The 27,645-nt window shown below is 49.1% G+C and overlaps 1 protein-coding gene across 1 annotated transcript; it reads left to right on the forward strand.

Annotated features, from left to right (window-relative positions):
* The first annotated feature begins 174 nt into the window (after positions 1 to 174).
* LOC129338773 (brain-specific angiogenesis inhibitor 1-associated protein 2-like) lies at positions 175 to 26,852 on the forward strand. The gene is made up of 14 exons (XM_054993248.1): positions 175 to 225; positions 4,120 to 4,195; positions 4,333 to 4,419; positions 7,693 to 7,754; positions 8,083 to 8,154; positions 9,626 to 9,763; positions 13,763 to 13,915; positions 20,927 to 21,121; positions 21,601 to 21,829; positions 22,480 to 22,681; positions 23,390 to 23,461; positions 25,233 to 25,398; positions 25,731 to 25,771; positions 26,605 to 26,852. The coding sequence occupies exons 1-14, from the start codon at positions 178 to 180 to the stop codon at positions 26,675 to 26,677; spliced, it is 1,614 nt and encodes a 537-aa protein (XP_054849223.1). The 5' UTR covers positions 175 to 177; the 3' UTR covers positions 26,678 to 26,852.
* The last annotated feature ends 793 nt before the right edge of the window (positions 26,853 to 27,645 follow it).

Consider the following 27,645-nt stretch of genomic DNA (forward strand, 5'->3'; position numbering starts at 1 on the left):
GCGGGGCGCCTGCCTGTGGAGTCAGCCCGCGGCTCCCGCAGCATCCCGGCCCCGCCGCGGCCTCTCGCCGCCTTTTGCTCCCCCTCCTCTCCAGTCCCCCGGCAAGACCCTCCCCCGACCCCACCCCTTCTCCAACACGCCCCGTCCGGGCCCAGCTGCGCTCACTGCCCCGGCATCATGTCCCGCTCGGAGGAGGTCAACCGGCTGACGGAGAATGTCTATCGGGTGAGCCGTGCCTCTCCCTCGCCCCCCGCCCCGGGCCCCCTCTCGCTCCCGGCCTCCCCTCCGATCCTTCCATCCAGCTGCATTTCCATCTCCTCTGCTTCCTCTTTTCCAGCCCACCACCTTCCTGCCTTTGCTCCTTCCCTTCATCCCACCATTCCTTCTTCATCCTCCTCCTCTCCCCTCCCCCAGGCTGATCCAGTTTACCTCCTTCCGATCCACCAACCCGGCTCTGCATCCTCCCCATCATGGGTTATACCCCCACCCAACCCCGTTTGGTTTCTGGCTATTCCTATCCGGCTGGTCCGCCCCCCCCCCACGACCACCTCCTAAAGATCTGTTGAAAAATAGAGCCCATGAAAAGGAGAAAAGAAGTTTAAAGAGGGGTTCCAACACCCCCATCCCAAATTTTCACCCCACCCACCCCCAGATTTCCAACAAATCTCCCACAGCAAATATTAGTATCAGGACATACTTATTTTCTTCTTCCCACCCTCAAACCCAAATCAAAACAAAAGTTCTAGGATTGGCTTATAAGTTTTGTTCCCCTTTGAGATAACTGGCACATTCCATTGTTTAAAGGATTAACCAAGCGAAATACAGCTAGCAGTCTGTCTCACTCTGGGTGTGTACTATTATTTTGCTAGACTATCTTGCTCTATTTATACATGTGCCCTACTGTTTTATTAAATTAATTCCACTGTGAATTTGGGTGTGTATCTGGAAAACTTAGGGAAAGTTGGTCAAAAGTTCTTGCTTCAGTTCCTGTCTCGGGAAGAAAAATGCAAACTTTCTTTGACTAGCTGCAAGAGGGGCTGGGGCCAGATTTGGATTTTTTGACTCCTGGGTTTTGAATGAAATCGGCAGTCTCCCATTTTTCTGGTTAGCTTCTGCTAATGCTGGAAGAGTTCTGCTGTCTTTTTTCCCGTTTTTTCCTGCCTTATGGAAATGAAGCAAACACCATGCCAAATCTTGGCCTCGGCATACTTGGCCCGGAGATGAAGAGGAAAACTTAACCCATTATTTTCCCCTGCTCCGGCATGGAGATGTGGAAGCCGGTCTCTGAACATCTTGCTTCCAACTGGATGGGATATTGAGTTCTTATCCGGAGAGGAAACACGCACATCGAACAAGTTCCTGCGCTCTGGCTGTCTCTGCTGAGGCACATCTGACAGCTGTTAAAGCAACACTGAGAAGGGGCCAGTCATCTTTCATGTAGTGGTTGGGGAAGGGGGGAGAGGTTGAAGGGAGACCTTGTCTCCTGGGCTTTGCGAAATCTGGGCCACAAAGGGGAGCTTTGCTTGTGGATGTTGTGCTTTCTGAGAAATTGTTTTATGCCTATCAGGGTTTGGAGACAATTGTAAAATGCCTTGCAGTGTTTTCACATATGATGCCCAACAAGTATTCCTCCATGCTGTTTGAATACACATGGGAATGCTGTTCATATGGGAAAGAAAATGGAAGGGAGCCATTTTAAAGTCAAATGCCTTTACTTTCATGCTACAGAATTGTTAAAATGTCTTTGGTGATTGATACAGTGCCATCAATGTGCCTGGGACTTAACATGAAGAAAAGTCTCTGCCCTCAGGGGCTTACAAGTCCAAAAGAAACAGGAGTTCTGCCCCATTCTTGGAATTTATAACACAATAAATCTTTCAGGTGTCACAACAGTCCTTTGTGTTGTTGGCTGCAACCGACTGGCACAGCCAGACCTCTGGAATTCCAAGCGGGTAACCCTGTTCGTTTGCAGCAGGAAAATAAAACAGGAGTCCAGTGGTATCTTACAGTCTAATGTAATTTATTCCAGCAAAAGCTTTCACAACTCAGTGCTTACTTCACTGGAGTGTACATCTGAGGCTCTTTGATTCACGGAAGCTTCAGCCAGAATAAATGATGTTAATTTTTAAGGTGCTGCTGGAGTCCTGTTTTCTCTGGAATTTGACATTCTCAAAATATCAGGGACATAACATAGAGAAAGGTGGATAACCCGGAGACAAAGATGGGTGCATTTTGGTTCCATGTAATTTGGGCCACTTTTCAGTAGGGAATGAGGGCTAAGGCTTCATAGGAAAGATGAATTTTGAACAGAACTTGAAGAAAATGAGAGAGGTGGCATCAGGTTCCAGGCATAAGCAAAGGAAATCCAAAAGCATGACAAATCAGGTGTGAAAATACCCTTTGGCAATGAAAACCACTATATACCACTATAAGTGTCTGGTCTGTCCACCCATCCGATTCCAGTCCATCTATCCCTCCTCCTATAAAATCCTCATACCCAAGTACTGCTCCCACTTCCATGCCTTTCACTCTCACTCCACTGGCAGTCTAGGGCCAGCCATTCCTTTGTTTGCTCACTTTCATCCCATCACACCTCCCTGACTACTCTTTCCTTCATCCCCCCACCCCCATCCATCTAATTATCTGAGCTGGGTGGGGTGGTGGTGGTAGCATAAGATATCAGCTGAGAAGGTCCTACCTCAGATGCATACTGAACTCACTTGGTAGTCTGTGGCAAGTTACTCATCTGCCAGACTCAGTTGCCCCACCTTGCAGTGGGGGGGATAAGGATACTGGCTTTTCCCCACATGACTCTTGTAAGAACTGCTGGGCGAACGCATGTGAAATATTTAGAGAGTTTGCAAAGCTAATCAAACTACCCTCTATAAATACTTAAAAGTAAATAGTTGAGGAATGCCCAGCCAAGGGAGGTCCATATTGCTCCATCTTTGTCAGTGTTTCACCAGCTGGTGAAATTTGTTCTTTTTAGCAATGTTTGTAAGTTAGAAAGAAAGCTGTATTAGCCAACCATGACTGCTGATTGTTCTTGTTGATGAGTGATTGATTTTAATGTTCCTAGACATTTTTATTGAATTTTAAAGTTTCTGGTTTTGGTTGCTTTATCCATTTGGTTTATTGTTTTCTGTCTTCTGTTGTAATTATATTTTTAACTTCTGTGGTGAACTGCCCTGGGGATCTTGCATAGAATAGAGGAGTGGAATTTTAAAAAATGCTTTCAAAAAATGTCCATCTTCGCACGCTTTTCTCCATGCATTGGCGGCCATCTTTATCTCGCCTTCTTACCTCTCTATCTACATGTGCCAGTCTGTATGGTTACATCCATATTAAATGTTTATTATATGTGGTTGCTCCAGAGTACACTGAAGTGGTATGTTTAGGAACATCTGTATATTGTCATCCTTCTTTGCTCCAATATTTCCCAAAACATTAGAGGCCAAGTGGGTTTGCAGGCCCCAGGAAAGTGCACATATTCTAAACACCCCCCAAAACAGTGCCATTTTATTGTTGCCATCCTTCCCAACCACTATTTCTCCCACCACACCACCCAAGAACTTTTTACCAGCTTTTTAAAAAAATGGTAGTTGCAACTGCCATTTTGGAAAAAAGAGCCTATGGCACAATAGGAAAAATTGCAGTTGTGAAGGGATAAATACCAGTGTTAGGATCCAACATGAAGGGAAGGCCTGGACCTGCTTGTAGGACCTCTAGGAGCATCTGGTTGGCTGTTGTGTAAAAAAGGATGCCAGCATGGCTACATTCTTTTGCTGGGTCTATAAAGCTGCCTCCTCTCCATCCGTCCCCCGGTCAATCCATTTATCCTGTCTACATGTTATCCGTCCCTCAGTCCCCACCTTGTTTTCTCTCTGTCTGCCACTTTCTGTGTGACTGAACTGTCTCCAGAAAACACAGACATAATTTACGGTAAGAGCTAGCCAAAGTTAAGTCCATTTAATTTCTGTTGATTTTCATAGGAGGTTAAGCATATGCTTAAAATGTTTCCTATTTAAACCAAGGCAGGTGGGGGGAGTACTTTGCTTTGGATGGGCCATGCCTCAAGTATACATGTGAGTTATGTATATTCTTCTCCCTTGTAACTAGGCAATTCTGGACCAATTCAACCCCAGTCTAAGGAATTTTGTTACCATGGGAAAGAACTATCAGAAAGCACTCTCAGGTAATGAAATACCCCAATCCATCTCTTGACCTCAGGTTAGGTCAGAGTTAGTGCTTCTTTAAAAAGAAAGGTCTGTGTTGGTGTGTGTATGTTACAAGTTCATTAATCAGTATGGCATTCCTCACACCTCTTTACAGGAGTAACAGTAGCAGCCAAAGGTTATTTTGATGCCTTAGTGAAACTTGGTGAATTGGCCAGCGACAGCCAAGGATCCAAGGAACTCGGTAAGCTAAGTTTCTCCATTTGAGCTGTTTTTGTTTACTTTGGATTAGACCCCCCCCCCCTGGAGTGTTTCCACAGGAGGATCAATTTCCTTCCTTGTGGAATGCAAGTTTCCCATCTCCCACAGCAGCCTGAAATCTGCTTCCCTCCCCAATCATGTTCCGGGCAGTTCCTTATCCCTCAGAAACAAGGTGGGAGTGGGGGGGGGGCGGATTTCAGACTGCCTTGTGGGGAGAGTGGCATGCAAGTGGTGCTTCGCAAACAGAAATCCTTCCGCCTGTGGAAAATCTGAGAGATCTAAGCCCAAAAGTTTGTCCTATCCTTCTTCCAAGGGGGTTTGGGCAATATAAGCGATTTCCCCTCCGCTGTTTTATCCTCACAACAATCCTGTGAGGTGGGTCAGGCTTAGTGACAGCAACTGTCCCATAACCACCTGGAAGACTTCCATAGGGTTGCCAATTCCATGTTGGGTAATTCCTGGAAATTTCGGGGGTGGAACCTGGGGAGAGCAGCCCAGCAGGCTATAATGCCATAGAGTCCACCTTCCAAAGCAGCCATTTTCTCCAAGAGAACTTCTCTCTGTCTCCTGGAGATCAGTTGTAATTCTGGGAGAGATCCAGGCCCCACCTGGAGGGTGGTAACCCTACTTCCAAACAGAGTAAAGTTTTAAACTCTGGTCTCCCTAGGTCTTGTCCAATACTACTAGAGCACAGTGTCATGCTTCGTCTCTATTGTGCTTCCTGAGAAGGGTAGGACCTTATATCCCATGCCTCTCCTCTGTACAGCGCTAGCATGCAAATATGCTTTGCATGGATGCACATTTGCAAAAATATGTGAGGGTGTCATCAAATTAGAACTTTGTGAACGTCTTTTAAGGAGATAAGCTGGAGACACAGCAGCGCATGAATGCACAGAACACAACCGACTGCTTTTTGTACAAAACCTGGCAGGAATCACATGGAATGGATTGATCATGTGGCTACTGTACACACTGTTGAGACCCCCCCCACACACACACACATACACACACATCGGGGCCACTGACACTGATACAGCACTCATGTGATCTTGACCACCCCATGCAATTACATCTTTCAAACATTATTGGAACATCGTGAGATCAGAGGTAACCACACAGCTCTGGTAACAGGAACTGGGGCCCTGAGACAATATACAAGTGCAGCCAAATGTAATGGTAGAGCTTTTCCTGGGCTGTATCACTCCAAGTCAGCAGATGAGGAGGTAGTTTAGGGTTTAAATGCTCCCCCATCACAAGACAAAAAAAGTGTATCCAAGACTACAGTGAGCTCTTCTCCCCATTCTGTTAGCTTCTCACATGCAGAGATTTTAGTTTCCATGGGTTCTTATCCAAACTCACACAGACACACACACACACACACCTTGCAGTGTGAAAAATGATGTGTTCCAAATAAATCTTTGATTGTCCTTAGGCATATCTGTGTGTTGTGGAGGGAGGACTGAGGTTTTTAGCACTAGCAAATGTGCCATTATCTGTATTACATCTAGGACTGAGACTTTTGAACAATTTAGGGGGTGAAACGTCTGCCATTTAACCAGTTAATTCAATTTTAAAAAAATGGGGACATTACTAAAAACCCCAATCAACTTTTTGAGGTGTTTAAGGGAACTTACAACCCAGTGAACAGAAACTCTGAATCACTGTTAGAAAGATGGATCATTTTTTAAAAATTCCCTATTACAATAATGCATCAAAAGCACAGCAGAGTTTTAAAAAGAACAAAATTTTCTCTTCCCATTGATTAAAATTGGCCCCTACCAATTAATCAGCTAAATTGTTGGTTGATTCATCAACCTACTTCCAACTTGCAAGTCTAACTCTAATGCAAATTGAATGGCCAAGCTTAATCATGATTATAAATCACATTTTTTTCCTTTTTAAGATCAAAGCAGCCATGGATCGGCTGGATCAGATTGAGAAGCAGTACTCAGGGAGGGTCTGGCTAACATTCCCCCCCCCCTGAGCCATTTCTCTGATTTAAATCCCCTCCCCCCCCCCGGGCAAGCTGCTATTTGCCACATAAAGAACAACATGCAGGTGACTGTGGGGTAAATTGTAGCAGTTCTCATTCTGCAATCCAGTTCACACCTGCGTGCACGCGCACACACATACACACCCTGTCGTGGCTATATTGATCTAGAAAATAAATGAGAGAAATCCTGGTTGTGAATCTCCGTCATGCCTAATCAAACTAGATGTGACGGCTGAAAATCAATAACTGGATCTCCCACCCTTTGACAGAAATAATAAACATCTCAAAACCTCCAAGCAGTTGTTTCCCTCCCACACCCAGGGAAACATACAAATAGTGTATTTATGTTTCTCTTATGGTCATATGGCAGCTTTAGGAGGGGCTGGGTATTAATATTAGAAAAATGACATGAGTGTAATGACTGTTCCTACCACTCAGCAACCCTGGCCGTTTCCAGACGGCTTACCTGCACCCGGGACGTCGCGCCACGTTTCGGATTGTGCCGGGGAAAATGCGAAATATCACGTTTTCTCGTGTGAGTTTTGCGCGATGTCGCGCAAAACTCACATGAGAAAACGCGGTATTTCGTGTTTTCCCCGGCATGATCCGAAACGTGGTGCGACGTCCCGGGTGCAGGTAAGCCATCTGGAAATGGCCCCTGACTCCCCTCTCCCTTGGTCTTAAATTTGATTCCACCACCACCACTCCAGATTCTTCCATTATTATTTTTTTAAAAACCTGCCGGGAATCTCACATGTTACACATAGTTTGGCTCTTAGAAAGATTTTGAATGTGTTAACTTTTTACGTATTGTTCAGATTTGTTTTTGCTGTCTAAATATTTGTCTAAGTATGAAATCATATTTGGTTAGCAGTCAATAACACTGTGGCCTTGTGTACCTGGCTGTACTTTCTCTTTTGGAAAAGTTTCCATCCCATTGAGTCTAGAATGTACAATGTAGATTTCATGTTTGATCACTGTGGGCCTTAGATAAAATGTGTGAATTGCACATGGCATGCCCAGAGCAGAGTCAAGGGTGGGCATATGTGCCCAGTGGAAGGCTTGCTTCCATGTATGTGTTTGGCCTGAGTGTTGGTGTTTATAATTAAAAGCATGTTGGGATTTCATGAACAACTCTTAGAAAAAGGAATTAACCCAAAAGGAGATTATACTTGGACAGATTGGGCTGGAGAGGACAAAGGGTTTTTTTATAGGGTTGTGAATGTCTGGGTCTGTTAACTTTTCATTCGTCCTGGTCTGCAGGTGACACATTGTTCCAGATGGCAGAAGTTCATCGGCAGATCCAAGTACAGCTGGAGGAGACAGTGAGTTTCTATATGTGATGGGCCCCTTTTGTCCCAGTGCCTGACTCAGCCTGGCTGAAACTGATACACCTTACTTAGAACTCATGAACCTGCCTTAGGCTGAGTCAGACCACTGGTCTGTCAAGGTCAGTATTGTCTATTTTGATCGGTGGCGGCTCTCCAGGATTTCAGGCAGAGTTCTTTTATATCACCTGCTGCAGGATCTCCCCTATAACATGATAGTCTTTTGTGCCCTTCAGCCAAACTATGGGAGGGAATGGGCAGCACAAGCTCTTGTCTTCCCGACTCTCATTCCTTTTCTTCCTGTTTCTCTGTCGCCTGCTTCCAGCTGAAGCTTTTCCACTCGGAGCTGCTATCCCAGTTGGAGCACAAATTAGAACTGGATATCAAATATCTAATGGTGAGAGAGACTGATTTGCCCTCCTCTCTGCTGTGGCTTTGGTATTTCCCCCTCTGTGTATACCCCCGTCCATCCATCCCTCTCCACATCTGCCTTCTCTTCTGAAGTGTGTCACCTAAGATTTAATTTGTATCACATGGCTGTAGTCCCAGAATCTGTTCAAATCCTCAAAACAGTAAAGCAGTAATGAAGGAACGTGCCTCTAGACACAGGCAGAGTGACCCTCCACACCAAGTATGTTGCTGTTCTCAAAATTAAGGAACACGTATATAGGGTTGTCAGCCTCCAGGTGGAGGCTGGAGATCTCCCAGAATTTCAACTGATCTCCAGCCGACAGAGATCAGTTCCCATGGAGAAAATGGCTGCTCTAGAGGGTGGAATCTTTGGCATTCTATCCTGCTGAGGCCCCTCCCCAAACCCCACCCTCTCCAGCTGGCAACCCTAAACGTACATGACAAACAACATGGCTTCTAGGCAAGTTTGAGCCCCATCACCTATTTTAGTTAGAAATTAAGCACTGTATATCGCTCTTTTTTAGCTTGCCATTTTGGGGTAGTATCAGATTTCCACACTGAGGCATGTGAGTATAGCAGTGAGGGACAGAAGAAAAAAGTATTCAGTTTTCTTAAAGGTTCCAGGTGGGTTATAAGATATCTTTTTCTTGTTTTACCATCACCTGCTGAGGAATATGAAGCCAAAGGGCAGTCAGGGATCACAAGAGAGCCGGGGGAGTGGAGGCTTAACCCTTCTTCAAAAAGTCTAGCTTTCTCTCCCTGCCCATCTGACCAGCTTCTCTCTTTCAAAAAGGAAAACAATATCCATGTTTAAAAAAAGATGAAGGCTGAGAACTTCCTAACTATGCCTTCAGTGAGGAGACAGGGCCACTGTAATCCAGTGTTCCCCTGTAGAAAACTGAAATTAGTATTTGCCCAAGGCCAGCCAGTGGCCCTTGTGGCTGGTCAGGGAACCAATAAATCTGTTCACTGTCCTATGCTGACTGTATCCAAGAACCCATCATATTGGCATACCTCTGTTTCTCTAACTCTGGGCTATCCAACCTTTTTGAGCCTGCAGGCACATTTGGAATTCTGACACAGTGTGGTGGGCGCAGCTACAAAATGGCTGCTACAGCTTACCTTCAGTCACACAGTGACAATCCTTGTACTGTGGAAACAGCTTCTGACAAAGCAACATTTTTAAAAATCTGCACAGTCAATCAAATCTCCAATAGCCAATCAGAAGCCATGCTTGGCAAAAGCCCCACCTGGCCTGCCCACTTTCTAAAAACTCTTGGTGTCTATGAGCGCAATGGTGCCCAAAGCCACCATGTTGGGAACCCCTGCTCTAACTGATCACCTAAATGGAAATAAAACTCTACAGCAGTTCTGGGGGTTGGTTTGTGTGTTTGCACAAAATGAGGCAAAGGGAACTCCTGTTACTCCAGAGCTAACACAGCCATGACTCTTCCCAGGCCACCCTGAAGAAATACCAAGGTGAGCACCGTGCCAAAGCAGAATCCATTGAAAAGTGTCAAACAGAACTGAAGAAACTACGCAAGAAATGCCAGAGCAGCAAAAACCCACAGAAGTATGGGGACCGCGAGGTGCAGGTAAGGTCAGTGGTAGAGAGAGGGGAATCCATTGCCAGCCCATCCCCCAGCAAGAGAAGCACTCAGAAAACAATGGAAATTCCACACAGCCCCTCAGGAATGGCGTCATGTCCTGTCAGAAACTGACATGCTGAATACCAGGACAGGCTCTCTGGGGAGGAGGCAGGAAGGTTGGAATCTCTCTCACAAGCAGGGATTGTGTTTGTAAATATGAGAAGTTGCCTTATGCAAAGCTGGGCCAAAGATTTATCTAACCAAGTACCATTCCCTTAGGATAGAAGTGGCAATCCAGGTAGAAGGACTGTCCCAGTCCTGCTGTCCAAGATGCTAGAACTTGCGCAGTCTGTCATGGAGGTATGTGATCCTCCTTCCATGCAACATTCCATGCTGGGACTTTTCCAAATAGACATTTAGTAAAATGCCTCTTGGCTCAATAGATATATTATTGGCATTGTACCCAGATGTTTAAAAACTCCCTGAGCTGTCACCCAAAGCAGAATCCTTGTATTGACTCCCCCTGCCTTTTCCTTTCAATGCGTAGGGTCACTTATCTCCCCCCACCACACACACACTATATCATCACAATTTGCATTTCTGTTCCCTCCAATAGTAGCCAGTGACGTGGAAAGAGGGCAGGGAAACGTGATATGAAGATGTCACAATACAAGCTCCATGATTCTGCATCCTATGAGGGAAACACAACTGGACACAAGGATGCCATTTATGGTGGCAGTCCCGTGTTCGTAACATGTAGGTCTTGCCCCAAGGGTAGGTTTGTGCATGCAGATTCATCACTGAACAATGGCCTGTATAAACAACTGAGTCATCACAGCCAGATCATCACAGATTTTGTATCAGCTGGTGTCTGCCAAAACATCCTTTTATTTTGTTGATTATCATAATTTTTACCCTGCTGCTCCATTAAAACAAACCCACAGAGCAAAATGTGGCTCACGAGAGCTCATACCCTCCCACAAATTTTGTTAGTCTTATAGGTCCACTGGACTCTTGCACTTTTCCACTGCTGCAGAGCAATTTTCAATAAAACATTTAAGTCAACACAAGTAAGGTATAAAACAAAACATACCAGCAGTAAACAACAACATCAGTACTTTTAGATGACGAAAGCACTCGAGGAATGGAGACGGTTCACATATTCATCTGAGTAACAGACGTAAATGTGTACCAGTACTACTGTGTACCTAACACTGAAATTTAACCTCCAGCCGCATGGCAGATAAAATACGGGTTTTCTTTTAATTAGTACAAAACATAACCACCTTTCTGGCATGTGCCAAGTTCTGAAATTCCGAAAATATATAGCAGTTTGGAGCTTTGTTTCAGTGACATTGTTGTATCTAAATGCAGAAATATACAGTGAGAAATGTAGGTCTGGAAGTTGCTAGCCGCTTGATCTAATAGAGATAGCTAGCTCATGTTTCCATCTTTCTCCCAGCCATGCATGAGGAGCGACTGTACAAAATAAAACACACCAATTTTCAGATAAGAAATGATAGCGAGTGTAGAACACGATGGCCAGTGCTTCCCTCCCCATTACCATTCTAAGTCTGGGGTTGCTGCCCGCTCTGTTTAGATGTTGTCTGGGTGTGGGGATTGGGGTCACTAAGAAGTTTATGTCTTTAAAGGGTTTAACATTCTTTGGCCATTTGGTGCCTGGAGAAGTAATCTCTCCAGAGGGGCTATCTGGATTGCTGACAATAACACACACACACACTTCTTGACCTATGCACACACTTTTTACACGTACACCCATAAATACAAACTTACACACCTGCTTACAGTTTTTTTGCCTGTGCTTTCTTGCCTGCGGAGCACACATCCACATCATATCTGGAGCCTTACCATGCACGTTCTCACACCTTGCTTCCTATGTACATGCCTCCCTGTCACACATCTCCTAGCCCATATCCATGTGCAGGGAACTCTCCGTGCTTTCTGAAAACCTACAGAAAATTCTGTGCAAACATGCATATTCAGAACATCAGGGAAAAAAAGGGCATGATGCATTTCTCAACCTGGCATGCACACCTATGCAAACACTCTACACCTGCACGTACATTAAGCGTATGCGAGTGGATAATACTACCCTGTACAAAGGGAGAAGTTTAAAATACACAAAGCTGCACTCATGCACAGAACTCAGCAAGAAGCAGAGCCCTAAAGAGAAGGCAAAGCAACACTGTGAATGGGTGGGATCCAGAATATTCAGAACACTACACACATGAGCATACAATTCACACACATACACCACATACACTTTTGCCCCCTCTTCTGTATTCAGTGGCTCACTTGGGTTTGATGCTGTGTCTCCCATTTACCATTCTCCCTCCCCTTCCCACCCCAAATCCTGTGAATCTCGGCAGAGGATGTTTGGCTCTGGAGAGGCACCTTTTGTGAACCTTGTTGCCCCGGTAACCATTACTTCAGGATCAAGGCCTGCTCAGGCTAGAGGCCACAAAGAGGGGGGCCAGTGAGGAAGGGGGTGCAGAGGTAGTAACACTTTGCCTGCTGGATTCTATCTGATCGCTCCCCCCAGCCCCTACCTTGATGAGGATATAAAGCTATGCTCAGAATAGTTTAACAGACATTAATAACGTTGCTTTCCCCATCTGTTTCTGTTCACAATCAGGGTGATTCAAAAGGGGCAAAAAAAACCCCATTGAAATTCTGCCTCTATCTCAATGCTTGCTTGTGGCTGAAAGACAGATTTGTGCATATGGAATGAAGCAGCAGTTATTTCTTCAGAGCCATTAATGTAGAATAAAAAGGATGCTCAGCAAATACTATTCCAAGGCTGTTTGGAAAACCCATTCCTGGAACAGTGCAGGGGAACCTTTCATTTGCTTTGTGGGCAAAATGATTTAACATGAATGTTAAATTGAATCCATTTGAATGCATTATGACATCAGTTTCACCCTGTCTGCTGTGTAGTCTGTTGAGAATCCTATACATTTGATAAACATCTGATCCTGAAGGAGAAGAGCGCAATATTTTACCTAATCCACAGAGAAAATTACAAAATGTTGGAAGGGAGATAAGCCAAACTTCAGCTGTGTGTGTGCGTGCGTGTGTGTTTGGGGCATGGTTAACTTTGAATACAGGCTTTGTAAATTCTGTTGGATCAATCTTCGGGAGCAGGAAGGTTTATTGGGATAAACTTCCTAAGGAATTGAGAAAGCAAACTGTTTTGTGTCCAGAAATACTTAAGACCCTGTGATGTTATTGAAGCACGAGAGTAACATACTTTCCTCTGCTCATTTCAGGCTGGTTTGGCTAGGGATCCTGGAGGTGTTTTGCCATCTTCTGGGCATGGAGCAGGGGTCACTGGGGCCGTCAGGGGGTATTTGTGAATTTCCTGCATTGTGCAGGGGATTGGACTAGATGACCCTAGAGGTCCCTTTCAACCCTATGATTCTATGATCTCTGACAACAACCTGTTGAACCACTTGATGTTCCCAGACAGTTTTCAAGGGCAGCTCCCCACGGAGTGCATTACAGTAGCCTGCTCTGGATCCTTGACAGCTGATTGAAAAGGCATCTGTGATTGGAAGATCACAAGGTGACTTTGTGTGGGGCAATGGTAATTCAACTATGAAATGAACAAGACTAATCCCTGCAGCTTCAGACTCATCTTTGTATCCATAAGGACTAGAAATTTGCTTTTAAAAAAAGAAAGTAAAATTTGAGATGCCTGGTGGTAATACGTTCTCTTCTCAACATTCCTGTGACATTAGTTTGACAGCTTACCTGAAATCTAAGCATCGAATAGGAATTTGAATATAGAAATCCTTGGTCCAAATCCTACTTTGTGTCTGCTACATCACATTCGTACAGGCGACATAATTTGTCATATGGGGAAACTAATTCTGTACAGTGTTGGTATGTCCGTCTGGCTGTGAAGTGGTTGGGCCTGAAATTGGAACAAGATGGCTGCGTCCCAGCTAATTATGTTTTTGGATTTCTTCTCCTTCACCAAAGTATGTGGAGATTATGAGCACCAAGCAGAGTGAGTTGGATCAGTTCGTGGCAGAAGGATATAAGGCAGCTTTGACTGAGGAGAGGCGCCGATACTCCTTTCTGGTGGACCGCCAATGTGCCGTCTCCAAGCACTTCAGCACCTATCACACCAAGGTGAGCTGCATCTGCCTCATGGCATAAGGGCTGAGGGGAGACACACACACACACCCCCATGTCTCTCCTCACAAAGTGATTCAGCTAGAAATACCTCTTATTCTTCCTTTGTTGGAATGAGTATGGAATTCAAACCTCTCTTTTTTAAAAAAATCAAATTTTTAGACAAAGAAAAGCTTGAAATAGCATATCCTTGTTTGTCTGTCTACTTTGCTTTTCCTTTGTGTCTTCCAAGTTTAAAAAGATACAAAATACAAGAAAACCCCATTAATCGCCCTTCCTAACAAAATGTGTGCAGCTTAAACCCCCATTAAAAGCTCTTAACAAGAGCCAGTTTGGTGTAGTGGTTAAGAGCGCGGGACTCTAATCTGGAGAGCCGGGTTTGATTCCCCACTCCTCCACTTGATGCCAGCTGGGTGACTTTAGGCTAGTCACAGCTCTCTGGAGCTCTCTCAGCCCCTCCCACCTCACAGGGTATTTTGTTGTGTGGATAATAATGACATACTTTGTAAACCGCTCTGAGTGGGCGTTAAGTTGTCTTGAAGGGCGGTATATAAATCAAATGTTCATCTTCGTTCTTCTGTGCCTCCACACATGGGGACTGCGCAGGCGCAGGCCAGCCGCCGGAGAATTTTCTAGAGCTTCCATGGCTCCGAAGGGGCCGTTTGTCGCGCGCCTCAGCGACCGTTTTCCCGCCCAAACGGTCACGTGATCCTCCAGCGACCAACGGCCCCTTCCCTCAGTTCTCTTCTTGCCGCCGCTTGGAGAGAACGTGAGCTTCGTTGCTCTGTGCTTTGTGCTTTTTTCTGACTTCTGATTGATCTTTGGCTTTTGACTTTGGACTTCGGACCTCGACTACTCTTCTGCTTACTGATTTGGACGTTGACTGGACTCGGTAAATACGACCCGGATTGTTTGACCTCTCTCTTTAGCGTGCCCCTGAAGATGGCCTCAAAGGCTCTCTTTAAGCATTGCCTCCAATGCCACACGAAAATGGCCAAGACCGATGGCCATGAACTGTGCCTCTTTTGTTTGGGGGAGACCCACAATGTGTCGGCCTGTAGGATTTGCCAGGGTTTCACCAGCAAGGCCCGGCAGGAGCGCAAGGCCCGACTGAATTCCTCCCTGTGGCAGAAGGTCATGTCCGGAGGCGCTCCGTTGCCCTCCTCCAAGGCCGGCCCAAGCCCCTCTGCCGAACGGCATTCCAGAGCTGGCTCAGTGGCCTCCGCGAGGTCGGGGTCGAAACCGCGTCCCCCGAGTGCCTCGGCGTCGAGAGCGGCCTCTCCAGCGCAGGGACCGGTGCGGCCGCCCCGTAGCGCATCTTCCACCAGATCGGATCCGAGACCGACATCGGAACCGAGGATCCGGGTACCGAGTCCCCGATCGGAACCGACGACCGGGTCGATTCCAGTGAAGCCTAAGAGGTCGAAGCCAAGGTCCCCTTCGAAGGCGAGGAGCGCGTCGGTTCCGAGGTCTTCTTCGGAACCGGCGAAGAAGAAGAAGAAGACCAAACATCATCGGTCGCCGCATCCCGCTCCCCAGGAAGAGGTCATCGTGCTTCCTCACACGCCTTCCCCTCATCTGGATTCCCCCGAACCAGAGGAACTCGCCGTGCCGGTGCCGGATCCGATGGCCTTCGAGACGGTGCCCGCAGAGTTCTCGTCGGGGCCGGAGCCGAGCCCGCGCCGTCGGAGCCGACCATCGCCTGCTCTTCGGTCGCCGAGGCTGGAACCGAGCCCGTCTCCTCGTCGGAGCCGTCCTTCCCCTGCCCGTCCATCTCCACCAGCTGCCGGTCGTGAGCGACGTCGGTCTGGGGACAGTGTCCGATCGGCCCGGTCCACTGCGTCCCGACATCGACAGGCCTCCTACCTCCCCTCGCCATACCGTTGCCAGTGGGAAGGGGCACCTGCGGGTTTCTCCGTGTCGGAACCGAGGCCTTCGACATCGAGGTCGGCGTGGGCTCCCCCTCCGCTCCAGGTTCCGGAATCCCAGCTCGGTTCCGATGAGGAGGATGTGGAGAGCTTTGGCTACCAGTCGGAGTCCTGGTCCGAACCATCGCCGGCTGAGGAGCTAGTGCCATCGGCGGACTCGCCTTTCGAGGACCTCCGCATCTACGCCGACCAGATGGCAAGGATGGCCAAGGCTCTCGAGATGGACATCTCCTCGGCAGTTCCCCAGACCAAGGACAAGCTCCTCAAACGCATTTACGGAGACAACCCGGCGTACGTTGGCTTCCCCATGCTCGAGGGTATTGAGGAAATCGTGGAGAAGGTATGGCAGGTGCCCTGTGATCAGCCTCCAACATCCAAGAGGATTGAGCAGCTCTACAAGATCAAGCAGGGTACCTGGCCGGCGCTGGTGAAACACCCTCCACCTTCCTCCCTTGTCACAGAGGAATTCAACCCCCGACGATCGGGTCACTCCTCGGTGCCTGCCGATAAAGAGGGCAAGAAGCTTGATGCCATGGGCAGGCGCCAGTACATCGTCGCTTCGCTGGGTCTGAGGATTGCCAACTACCAGACCATCATGGCAGGGTACCAGTTGTACCTCTGGGAGAAGTTGGCATCCTATACCCGGGACCTCCCTCCTGAGCAGAAGGCGGTGGTGTCCCTGCTGCAAACAGAGGCTGTCCGGCTGTCTAAACAGCAAATGAACGCTGGGAGCCACGCTGCTGACACTGCTGCTAGGGGAATGGCTTCGGCGGTGGTCCTCAGGCGCCACTCCTGGTTGCGGTCTACGGCCCTGTCCCAAGAGGTGCGTTCCAGGGTGGAGAGCATGCCCTTTGAAGGGGACTCGCTGTTCTCCAAATCGACCGACGAGACCCTGAAAAAGAAAAAAGAGGACAGGCAGACGGCGCGGTCTTTGGGTCTAGCTCCAGCGGACAAGCCCTCCTCCAGGTCACGGTACGCTCCCCGGTCAGGCCCTTACCACTATCAGGGCAGGTACCAACAGCAGCGGCCGGGCTACCAGCAGTATCCTGCCTACCAGCAGCGGCCTTACCCTCCCGCACAACAGCAGAGGAGGCGTCGGCCCTTCAAGCCTCGTCCGGCACAACAACCGGCCCAGCAGAAGGATCAGCAGGGCACCGGGAGGCAGTACTGACGGGTCACGCCAGCCGTATCCCCGAACTTTTCGGACAGACTTAGTCCACTCCTCTCTGAGTGGGAGTCAATAACATCTGACTCATGGGTCTTAACTATTGTTGAACTGGGGTACGGGCTGGAATTTGTTGAGCTGCCTAGATGCAGTTCACCCCTGACAGCTGTCAATAACACTATGGCCGAGCTGGATGCAGAGATCGTATCGCTCTTGGCCAAGGGTGCTGTGGAAGAATTGCCCTATGAGGACTCTGTAAAGGGTTTCTTCTCTAGGTTCTTCCTGGTCCCTAAGAAGGATGGGGGCTTACGTCCCATTTTAGACCTGAGGGGCCTTAATGCCTTCCTCAAGGTGACCAAATTCAAAATGGTTACGTTGGCGGCTGTGATCGCCTTACTGAGGCAAGGGGATTGGTTTGTGGTTCTTGACTTAAAGGACGCATACTTTCACGTGGGCATACGGAAGGAGCACAGGAAGTACCTGAGTTTTGTTTACCGGCAAAGGGTTTTCCGGTATAAGGTGCTCCCCTTTGGCCTGTCCACTGCCCCACGAGTGTTCACGAAATGTGTGGCCCCTGTGGTTTCCTTCCTGCGGGAAGAGGGCTGTACCATCTTTCCTTACCTCGATGACTGGCTCATCGTGGCTGAATCGGAGTCTAGGCTGGTACAGGACATTGGCTTGGTACTTAGCACTTGCCAACGCCTGGGGCTCCTGGTGAACTTGGAGAAATCCAAGCTGGTGCCCAGCTGCAAGGTGTCCTACATTGGCGCACTGTTAGACTCTGTGGAGGGTAAGGCCCTGCTCCCTTTGGAGAGGGCTCGGACCCTAAGGGGTCTAGTGTCCATGTTTAAAAGGAACCGGTTCCAGTCTGTGCGCGCTATCCAGTGCTTACTAGGGCATATGGCAGCAGCCACCTCTGTGGTGCCTTTCGCTAGGCTGCGTATGCGCCCTCTCCAGAACTGGTTTGTGCGGAGGTACAATACTCTGCTGCACCCTCCGTCCCTCAAATTCTCTATCCCGAGGGTCATCCTCTCCTCCTTGGACTGGTGGCTGTCGGATGACAACTTGTTTAAGGGGACCCCTTTTGGGTATCAACACCATGACATCACGGTTACCACTGATGCCTCTCTGTTGGGATGGGGGGCTTACTGTGGTGATGTGTCTGTGCAAGATGTCTGGTCTGACAGGGAAAAGACCCTCCATATCAATGTGCTTGAACTAAGGGCCATTCGTTTCGCACTTGTGTCTCTTACAGCACTGCTGAGAAATCGTCAGGTGTTGGTGCAGACGGACAACACGACTGCCATGTACTACGTGAATCAGCAGGGGGGCACAGTGTCCATGGCCCTGTGCCGGGAAGCCACACTCACTTGGCAGTGGGCTATCAAGAACGGCGTGTCGCTCCGTGCTATACACGTGGCTGGGTCAGACAATGCCCGGGCAGATGCCCTCAGCAGGGTCCCTTTACTGGACCACGAGTGGGAGCTGAACGTAGAGTGCGTTGGGCCGATCTTCCGGATGTGGGGTCATCCAGTGATAGACGTGTTCGCCACTGCGGCAACCACCAAGGCCCACACGTTCTGTTCCAGGGCAGGGAGCGACCCCCTCTCTATTGGGGATGCCTTCCAGTTTACGTGGACGCAGGGCTTGCACTACATGTTTCCTCCATTCCCCTTGATTCCCAGGGTCCTGTGCAAGATAGAGGAGGACGGGACAGACTGCATCCTAGTGGCCCCCTTCTGGCCACGGCAGGTTTGGTTCCCGAAGCTCCTGCGGCTGTCCCAACGGACATATGTCAGTCTGCCCCCTCGGCAAGACCTTCTCCTAAACGGGAGCCTAGTCCACCACGATCCCAGGAAGCTGCACCTAACGGCTTGGCGGATCGTTCCTCCCCTGTAGGCTTTACTGACGAGGTACAGAGGGTCCTCCTGAATGCTCGTCGGCCATCCACTAGGCGCGCTTATGCGGCCAAGTGGCGCAGGTTTGAGCTCTGGGCACTTGCCAGAGGAGTGGTGCCCGAGAGCAGTCCCTTGGGGGTTGTGTTCGAGTATTTGTGCCACTTGCGTGGCCTGGGCTTGAAGGTGTCCTCCCTCAAGGTACACTTGGCAGCGATATCAGCTGCTCACACCCGAGTTGAGGGTGCTACGGTGTTTTCTCACTCGCAATCCCGCCAGTTCCTTAAGGGCATGTACAATCTTTACCCACCTGTGTCTGCGCCAGTGCCTCGGTGGTCACTGTCCTTGGTGCTCTCACATCTCATGTTGCCTCCATTTGAACCTATGGCTACATGCCCCTTGGATATGCTATCCTACAAGGTAGCATTCTTGGTGGCCGTCACGTCGGCCAGAAGGGTCAGTGAGCTGTCTGCACTGCGGTCTGACCCTCCCTTTCTTGTGTTTCATCCCAACAAGGTGGTCCTGCGTCCCTGCCTTGAGTTCCTGCCCAAGGTGGTGTCCGCCTTCCACCTCTCGCAGGATATCTCACTGCCTGCATTCTTTCCTCAACCCTCCTCTAAGGGGGAAAAGGCCCTCCATACCCTAGACTTGAAGAGGGCCCTAGCCTATTACCTGGATAGGACGAAGGGATTCCGCGCCAGTCCTCACCTGTTTGTATGTTTTGGGGCCAAGGACAAGGGTAACAGGGCTTCCTCACAGACCCTGTCTAGGTGGATTGTGACGGCCATTAGCAAGGCCTATTCCCTGGCAGGGGTGGCTTGCCCGCTTCATGTCAGAGCCCACTCCACGCGGTCCCAAGCATCCTCTTCGGCACTCCTCAGGGGGGTGCCCCTGGTTAACATTTGTAAAGCAGCCACATGGTCCTCTGCAGACACCTTTGTCAGGCACTACGCCGTTGATGTCAATGCGGAGCAGGATGTATCTGTGGCCAAGGCTGTCTTACACTCCCTTTTTTCCTGAGGGAGTTTGGAATGACTTTCTTGGCGTACCTGCTGGGTACCCTTGAGTGGAAGTGTGTATATATGTACCTGGGGGTGTGTATATATGTAAATATTGAATATTTATGTGTCCTTACACAGTTTTTTACATAGATGTATATACGCATATCTATTTATTTTTGATCTTGTTTGTTCAATAAAATTGTGTTGGACTTCACCCCCGCCTTCCTTATTGTGTGAAGCTTGGTACACTCCCATGTGTGGAGGCACAGAAGAACGAAGATGAAAACAGGGTTAACATACCTGTAACTTATGTTCATCGAGTTCTTCTGTGCTGACACACAACCCTCCCTCCTACCCCGCTGTGAACTCCAATGCACAATACTGTGATGGCTGTAACGGATATTGGTGTTTTTAAGGTGTTACGGCTGAAGTGTGTTGGTCAAGCGGCGGCAAGGGAGAACTGAGGGAAGGGGCCGTTGGTCGCTGGAGGATCACGTGACCGTTTGGGCGGGAAAACGGTCGCTGAGGCGCGCGACAAACGGCCCCTTCGGAGCCATGGAAGCTCTAGAAAATTCTCCGGCGGCTGGCCTGCGCCTGCGCAGTCCCCATGTGTGTCAGCACAGAAGAACTCGATGAACATAAGTTACAGGTATGTTAACCCTGTTTTATTATTCTTATCTTACAAATAGAACAGTCTTACACTTCTAGTGCCCTCCTTCACCTCCATTCCAAAAAGTGGGAGCCACAATAGAGAAAGAATGGGTTCTCATCAATGCCGAATGGGCCACCTTAAGTGGGGCAATAATGAGAAGCTGGCAACCGGCATGCCCCAGTTCATCTTGGAGTAAAGGAGTGTTGAGCACAGATTGCAGGAGAGCGGGATTTAATTGCCATGAGTTCAAAATGTGCATTTTCTAGCATTGCCATCCTCAGGCAGGATGGAAGAGAAGCTGCTTAGTCACACACACAAACCCGCCCCCTAGACAGCGACTGATCTTGGTGTCACTCTTTCTTCACAGGTGCGGGAGCTGCTAGCAGCCAAGCTGCCTGTCTGGCAGACATCGTGCACCCAACCCACTCGCCTACCTGAGCGTGCCCTGGCTTTGGTCAAGCTCACAGCCAACCATCTCCCTGGGGGGACACCCGTGCCAGTCACCGAACCCCTTCCCAGCTCTAAGGTCCTGGAAGAATTATTAGAGCATGGACCAAATCACGTGAGTGTATGCCTAGAAAAGCCAGGAAACTGGTGCACCCCCCGCTTGCTTTATTTCATGGAGTTTAAAGTCCCTGAGTTTGTTGGAATAGTCAGATGTCAACTCTGGAGCTCACAGTGGAAAGCCAGGAATGAAGAGGGGGGCCTGGCCTCCGATTCATTTCAAAGGTTATATATATGCTCGCATGTGCTGTCATGTCATTACTGACTTGTAGCGACGCCAGCATAGGGCTTTCAAGGCAAGTGAGAAGCAGCGGGGGTTTGCCATTGTCTTCCCTCTGCAGAGTCTTCCTTGGTGGTCCCACATCCAAGAACCAACCCCTGCTTAGCTTCTGAGATCTGAAGAGATCAGGCTATACCATGCCACCTTCTCTCCCACAAAGGGGGTCAAAGGACTAAGAAAAGTTAGGATGGGGCAATACCTGAATGCAGGTACGGTACCCCTTTGCTTCCTCCTTCTCCCTCTTGCTATCCATACAGCGTGCTTCAGTCCAAGAGGTGACACCTCTTCTTAATGGTGACTCTCATCGTGGGAGGGGATCAAGGGACTCGAGTCACCCACCAGTCAGTGAATCCACCACCATCACTTCAGGTCTGCCGCCCACACAAACCACTCAGACTCCCCCACAGACCAAGACCGCTGACAGTTATTCCTGCACCCTTCCAATGCCGCGCAAGATGTCAATGGAGACCCGTCTGGCAACACTGGGTGAGTGTCACGCATTGGACATAACCTGCAAGCTGCCCCCAGGGCCCTCCTGCCTCATCGAGCACCAGTGTTTTAAAACACTGTCAGTTACACCCACGCACCCCTTCTGTAAGTTGACCTGCCTGTTCCGGAACAATGGTCTTAAGCCTGTGGATTGGGCCCCTAAGTTGGGTCTCGGAGTCCCCCTTGCTGGGGCAGGGGCACCGATCCGCCCTTTTTGGCTCCCTTTTGAAAGAACCTGCTGCATAAAGAGCATATGTGCTGTGCCTCCTGCCGTTCTTGGCATGCATGCTGAGCAGAGTAGCAGGGGACCAAGATAGGTCACTCCGCGTGGGGGAAGATTCTGCCATTACTCTGACTGTAAACTTGTTCTTGACTATAGTAAACGTCCTGGTGCCTGTCTTGTGGTTCTCATCCCCAGCTCTTTGGTTTGCTGTCTGCGATCCTGGCTTGGGAACTGTTGAGGTTATAACCCTGAGTTTCGTGTCACATGACTCCAGGGCAGTATTGACTTCCTGTCACATGTTTGTAGTTCAGTGGGTCCCGTGCATGACTCTGGGTCTAGAAAGGCTGAAGATCACTGCTCTAGAGTGTATTGTGTCCCAGACAGAAAACTGCCCACTGACCCCCATCCCTGCTCCCCCTCACAGTGGAGAACAAGACCCTGCCTCGTGTCAGTCCGCTCTCAATACTGCCCACACGTTCTGAGCGTCGGAGGGTCCAGGCGATATTCTCACATGCAGCAGGCGAGAACAGCACCCTGCTCAACTTCCAAGAGGGAGACCTCATCCTACTGCTGGTGACTGAGGCACGGGATGGCTGGCATTACGGGGAAAACGAGACGACCAAAATGTGAGATCCTCACCATGCCTTGTGCCCCCAAATGATCCTGGAGTCCCAGCTGCTAGCCTTCCCCTGTTCTATGAATATGTACACGTGGCACCCTCTCCTGAGCTGCTCTGCCTATGTGTGGGGACTGATAGGGAGGTCTGGCTGAGAGTTGCACGGAGCTTCAGGGAGCGCCTGTGGCACGGTGGTAGAGCATGTCCTTGCATGCAGAAGGTCCCACGTGGAATTCTAGCAGGGGCTGGAGAAAGGCCTCATAGAACTGCCTCTACAGCCAAGATGCTAGACTTTATCGAGTTGTTATAAGGTTGCTTCATGTGTCTCATCCAATGCATCATGGGCCCCAGTGGACTTAAACCCATTAACTCCCAGGGGGTCTAAGCTAGCCTGTGCTGTGTTTGCAAAGAAAATAGATCTTAGCCTGTCCCGCTCTAGCGTACTAAGCCCGGCCTATTTCCTCCTCTGTCCAGACAACAGAAACTTTGGCTCCTGGTCAATTCCCTTTCCCAACTCACTAGACCCCACTCCCTCTCTAGGCCCAGGAATCCTGGCTCCTTGTTTTGGCTGTGACTGCTCCTACCGCTTCTTGTGCTTAAAAGCACAGCCTCCTTATCCCGCCCCCCCCATCTCATTAGCAGAGACTAGAAAGTGGTTGTGCATCTTCTCCTTTCCTGTTTTAATGGAAACTCCTTTACCCGCACTTCCTCTTTACAGGAAAGGCTGGTTCCCTTTCTCCTACACCCGGCCCTTCCCCCCAGCTGAAGGGGCTGACAAAGCATTCATCAGGTAAAGTGGCAAGTCTTCGATCCTGAAAGGGGAGGGGGCGGCGGGAGTGGCAGAGTTGGGCTGAGGAGGCTATCCTGAGAAGTTCCAGCTGCTGCCTCGGAGACGGGCTCCTCTGGCTCGAATAGTTTCTGGGTCATGTTAAGGGGGAAGTGGGTTTCCTTCTCCCTCGTATCTCATTTTGCTCACCTGCTTTTGCCCACTAACTGTGGGGCAAAATTGGAGTCCTTGCTAAGGTGCTGCAGCCACCAGGTAGGAGACACCATCCCCTGAACTGACACCTGACTGCCCTAGACCTGTTATTTTGTTTTTATTTATTACTTCATTTATACCCCGCCTTTCTTCCCATTGGGAGTCCAAAGCGGCTTACGTCATTCTCCTCATCTCCGTTTTATCCTCACAACAACCCTGTGGGGTAGGTTAGGCTGACTGGCCCAAGGTCATCCAACAAGCTTCCATGGCAGATTGGAGGTTTGAATCCGGGTCTCCCAGATCCTAGTCTGACATTCTAGCCACTTCATCCCATTGGCAATATGTCTCTGGTAATGGTAAAGGGGAAAACCCTGTCATGGGTACTGCGAGCACAGCCGTGCCTTTTTATCACTTTGCCCATTTATACCCACCCTGTGTGTATGGTGCCATCAAGTCACAGCCGCCTATTGGCAACACTGTAGGGTTTTCAGGGCAAGAGGCAAACAGGTGGTTTGCCATTGCCTGCTCCTGAGTAGTGACCCTGGACTTCCTTGGTGGTCTCCTATTGAAGCAAGAACCAGGACCGACCCTGCTTAGCTTCTGAAGGCTGATGAGATCAGGCTAGGCTGGACCATCCAGGTCAGGGAGCCCCCTCCCCCATCCATCCCCTATTTCACAGAGCAAAATGGTACAGCACTGCTCCATACCGGCAAGTATAGCATTCCTGTAACTTACATGACCTTGAATCTGCTAAAACAGCATCGTTGGCCCCGGAGCTAGGCTGTGCCCCACACCGTTCGTGAAAAAGCACAGTTGTCCCAGTGCATGGAGTGTAGCAGCCTTTGGGAGTAGGAATGGCAGGTGGTTCTGTGCCACAGCCCTCAGCACCGTCTAATTCACCCCTGCTACTGGCCAAGAAGTGGCCTGCGCCGGCCTTGTGAACAAATCCATAGTAGGAAACGTGTCAGAAATGACACAATTCTCCTGCTTCCCCCTGTGGGCCCTGAGGAAGGTAGTGGCATATGCCGTTTTATTTATTTATTTCAAATCCCACGCTTTCAAGGGCCTGTTTTTATTTTTAGTTGTCAACTGGTCTTATATGATTTCTTTAGGCAGAGAGAGTTAGAGGAGGGGTGTAAGAATAGGAGCCTTGACCCTCGGACTCCCTGGAAAGAAAATAGTAGCTGATGGAAATGGCAGGAAGACCTTGAACTATCTAGACCTGAGCAGGGGCGAGTCCACCTCAGATCAAGCTGAGCCAAACTATCCGGACCTGAGCAGGGACAAAACCGCCTCAGATCAAGCTGAGCCAAACAGTCCTTACGGTGCTGGCAGTGCCATAGGGGCCACTCGGCTTGGGCCCCGGCTGCAGCAGCAGCGATAGTAGAGGCAGGCTTGCCTATGCTCCTGGCTACCAGTGGTCTTCCGGTGCTGTTCCCTGGTTATGTTAAAGTGTCAGTCTGCCCCTGCTTCTGGGAAATAGGGAGACTGAGGTTAAATCTGAATGGTGGGGTGCCAATACCTACTAACACTTGGCTTGAATTTCCTCAAACCAACCCTTACCCACCGTCTCTCTGTACAGCTGTCCACTTAGCAAAATGAACAGTAGCAGCACAGGAAATTTGGACCGAGCTGGTTCTCCACTCGCTGGCCCTGACGGAGGGGACAGCCCACGCTTCAGGCCTTCCCCGCGTGCCAGCGCATCCCGTCAACGCCCTTACAGCATGCTGAACCCTGACCTGTCGCAGGTGAGTGGAGGCCAGTGAGGATTGTGTGTGTCAAATGGAGGACCCTGTCAAAGGCCAGTATTGGGGGCCTCTTCAGTGTTCCTTTGCTGCCACTCTGTGGTCAGAAGCCGCCAAATGACACTTCTTAATAGAAACAACTTCTTTTGTGATGCATTCAAAATTCAGTGCTTTTTGTCTGTTCGTTTTTTGAAAACTCTTACCATTCCAAGGACTGAGTGGTTTTCCTGATGTTCTGGAGCATCTGACTGGATGCATGTCTGTGGGTCTTTTTGCATGAATGGAATGTATTCTTTTATATTTGAATTGGCTTCTTTCTTTCCTTTCCTTTCCAGTTAGCAAATGAGTTTGGGAGCCCTAGTGCCTCTCCTTCGAGGTAAGAGCCCTCTTCTGTGACTTCAGGGATCTTCTTTCTTCCTGTGAGGCCGCCAGTCTTGCATATTTATGGTTTAGGAATACCATATCCTCCTCTGTTTTATAACACGGGGTCTAAAGCCTCTGAGGGATTCCCAGCGCTGTGATTCTAGCCTAGCTTTCACGAGTAGGGGAGATTGGGGTTGGTTTTTTAAATGCTATCTTGTCTTGAAAACTCTCTGCAAATCAGAAGTTAGCTTTGCAGCAAAGTGCCGGACCATGAGCTTTTCTCTAACATGTTGCTTCTTCATTTGCAGAGAGGGTTTTATTAACCATAGGGAAGTATTCATGTGGTATCCCCCCACCCATCCATTATTTAGAAACAAAGAGCTGGAAGGAACCCCTGTGGGTCATCTAGTCCAACCCCCTGCACAATGCAGGACATTCACAGCTACCTCCGCCCCTCACCTCCCTCTATGCCCAGTGGAAGGCAAAAATGACCCAGTCCATCCAGCTGTTCCCTGCTGTGGGTTAACTCAACCTGTCTGCCATATTTTCATCCCACACTTTCTCTAAGGAGCACAGGTGGTATACACGGGTCCTCCTCCTTTCATTTCTCATCACAACAGCCCTGTGAGGTAGGGTAGGCTGAGAAATACTGGCACATTGGCACAGAGTCACCCTGTGAGCTTCATTGCCACATGGGGATTTGAATTCTGCTTTCCACATTCCCAGTCTGTAGCTCTAACCACTACAGAACACTTACCTTAACTGGTCATAGGGCTTCTTCACCAGACTCCCGAGATCTGAGCCTGACACTTTGATTCAAGCTGATGCTTTCCTTTCCCATTGCAGGACCAACCCATTTGCTCACATCAAACTGAAACGTACCGTGACGAATGACCGCTCAGCCCCACTCATCCAGTGAGAGGCACAGGGATAGGTGGCGCCGATCCATGGCTCTTTCCCCCGCTCTCTCTCCACCACAGTCTGTACATTCTCACCTAACAAAGTACATCTGGCTGCCTCCTCACCACCCCCTCTAGTGGCCAACGAGAGTATTGCAGCTCCTGGGGCTGGCACCGTGTGTCATGAGATATGGCAGAGAAGCTGAACAGTCATGTGCTCCACTGGTGGTAGGCAACAATTCCAGCAAAAGACAGCAGCCGACAGCGAAAGGAGAGGAAACAGGAGAGAAGCAGGAGCTAGGATGAGGAACGTTACAAATGGATAGACAGAGGCCAAGGAAAAGTGGAGGAAGAGGAACTGGAGGTCTGAGCGAGGGAAAAAGGAAAAAAAACTGGGAGTGGATAGGAAGACTGGCTTCTCACTTTGCAATATGTCTGCATAGAAGGCGCACTAGATCACGGCATCTGGATGAAAGCCACAATTCTTGGAGCACCCACTGCTTTGGATTGGAGTCCTAGACTTTGGAGTAAAGCCTGACCTACACATGTAGCAGAATGAGGTGGTAGAGTCACAAAGGGGTGAAATGGAGTGTGCCACTTGGGACTGCAAACAGGAGAATCTCATTTTTGAATGCATCACTACAGTTTTGGGCGGGGGGGGGGAGGAATCTCCCTACCAGAAGAAAGCTAGCATGCAAGGAATGGAATGAGATTGGATCCTGCAGTGTTGTTGTTGTTTTTAATGTATTAGAATATTTAGTTTATTTATTATGTCTTTATCCTGCTCTTCTTCCAAGGGGCTTAGGGTAACATGTGTCGTTCCCCCAATTTAATGTAATTCTTACAACAACCCTGTGACAGCAATGAGACTAAGAGAAAGTGAGTGGCCCAGGGTTACTCAGTGACCCTTATGACAAAGTGGGGACTTGTCCCCAGGGTCATTCCACTCCAATCCAACATTCTAACCATTACACTGTGCTGACATTTT

This window comes from Eublepharis macularius, chromosome 12 (assembly GCF_028583425.1).
Source record: "Eublepharis macularius isolate TG4126 chromosome 12, MPM_Emac_v1.0, whole genome shotgun sequence".
NCBI lineage: Eukaryota > Metazoa > Chordata > Lepidosauria > Squamata > Eublepharidae > Eublepharis > Eublepharis macularius.

What these genes read in the sequence shown, in the direction of transcription:
- LOC129338773 (XM_054993248.1), top strand. Translation starts at nt 178, where the DNA reads ATGTCCCGCTCGGAGGAGGTCAACCGGCTGACGGAGAATGTCTATCGG. An exon ending in TGGATATCAAATATCTAATG is followed by an intron (nt 8,155 to 9,625) that starts GTGAGAGAGACT and finishes GACTCTTCCCAG; the next exon opens with GCCACCCTGAAGAAATACCA. An exon ending in GACCCGTCTGGCAACACTGG is followed by an intron (nt 21,830 to 22,479) that starts GTGAGTGTCACG and finishes TCCCCCTCACAG; the next exon opens with TGGAGAACAAGACCCTGCCT.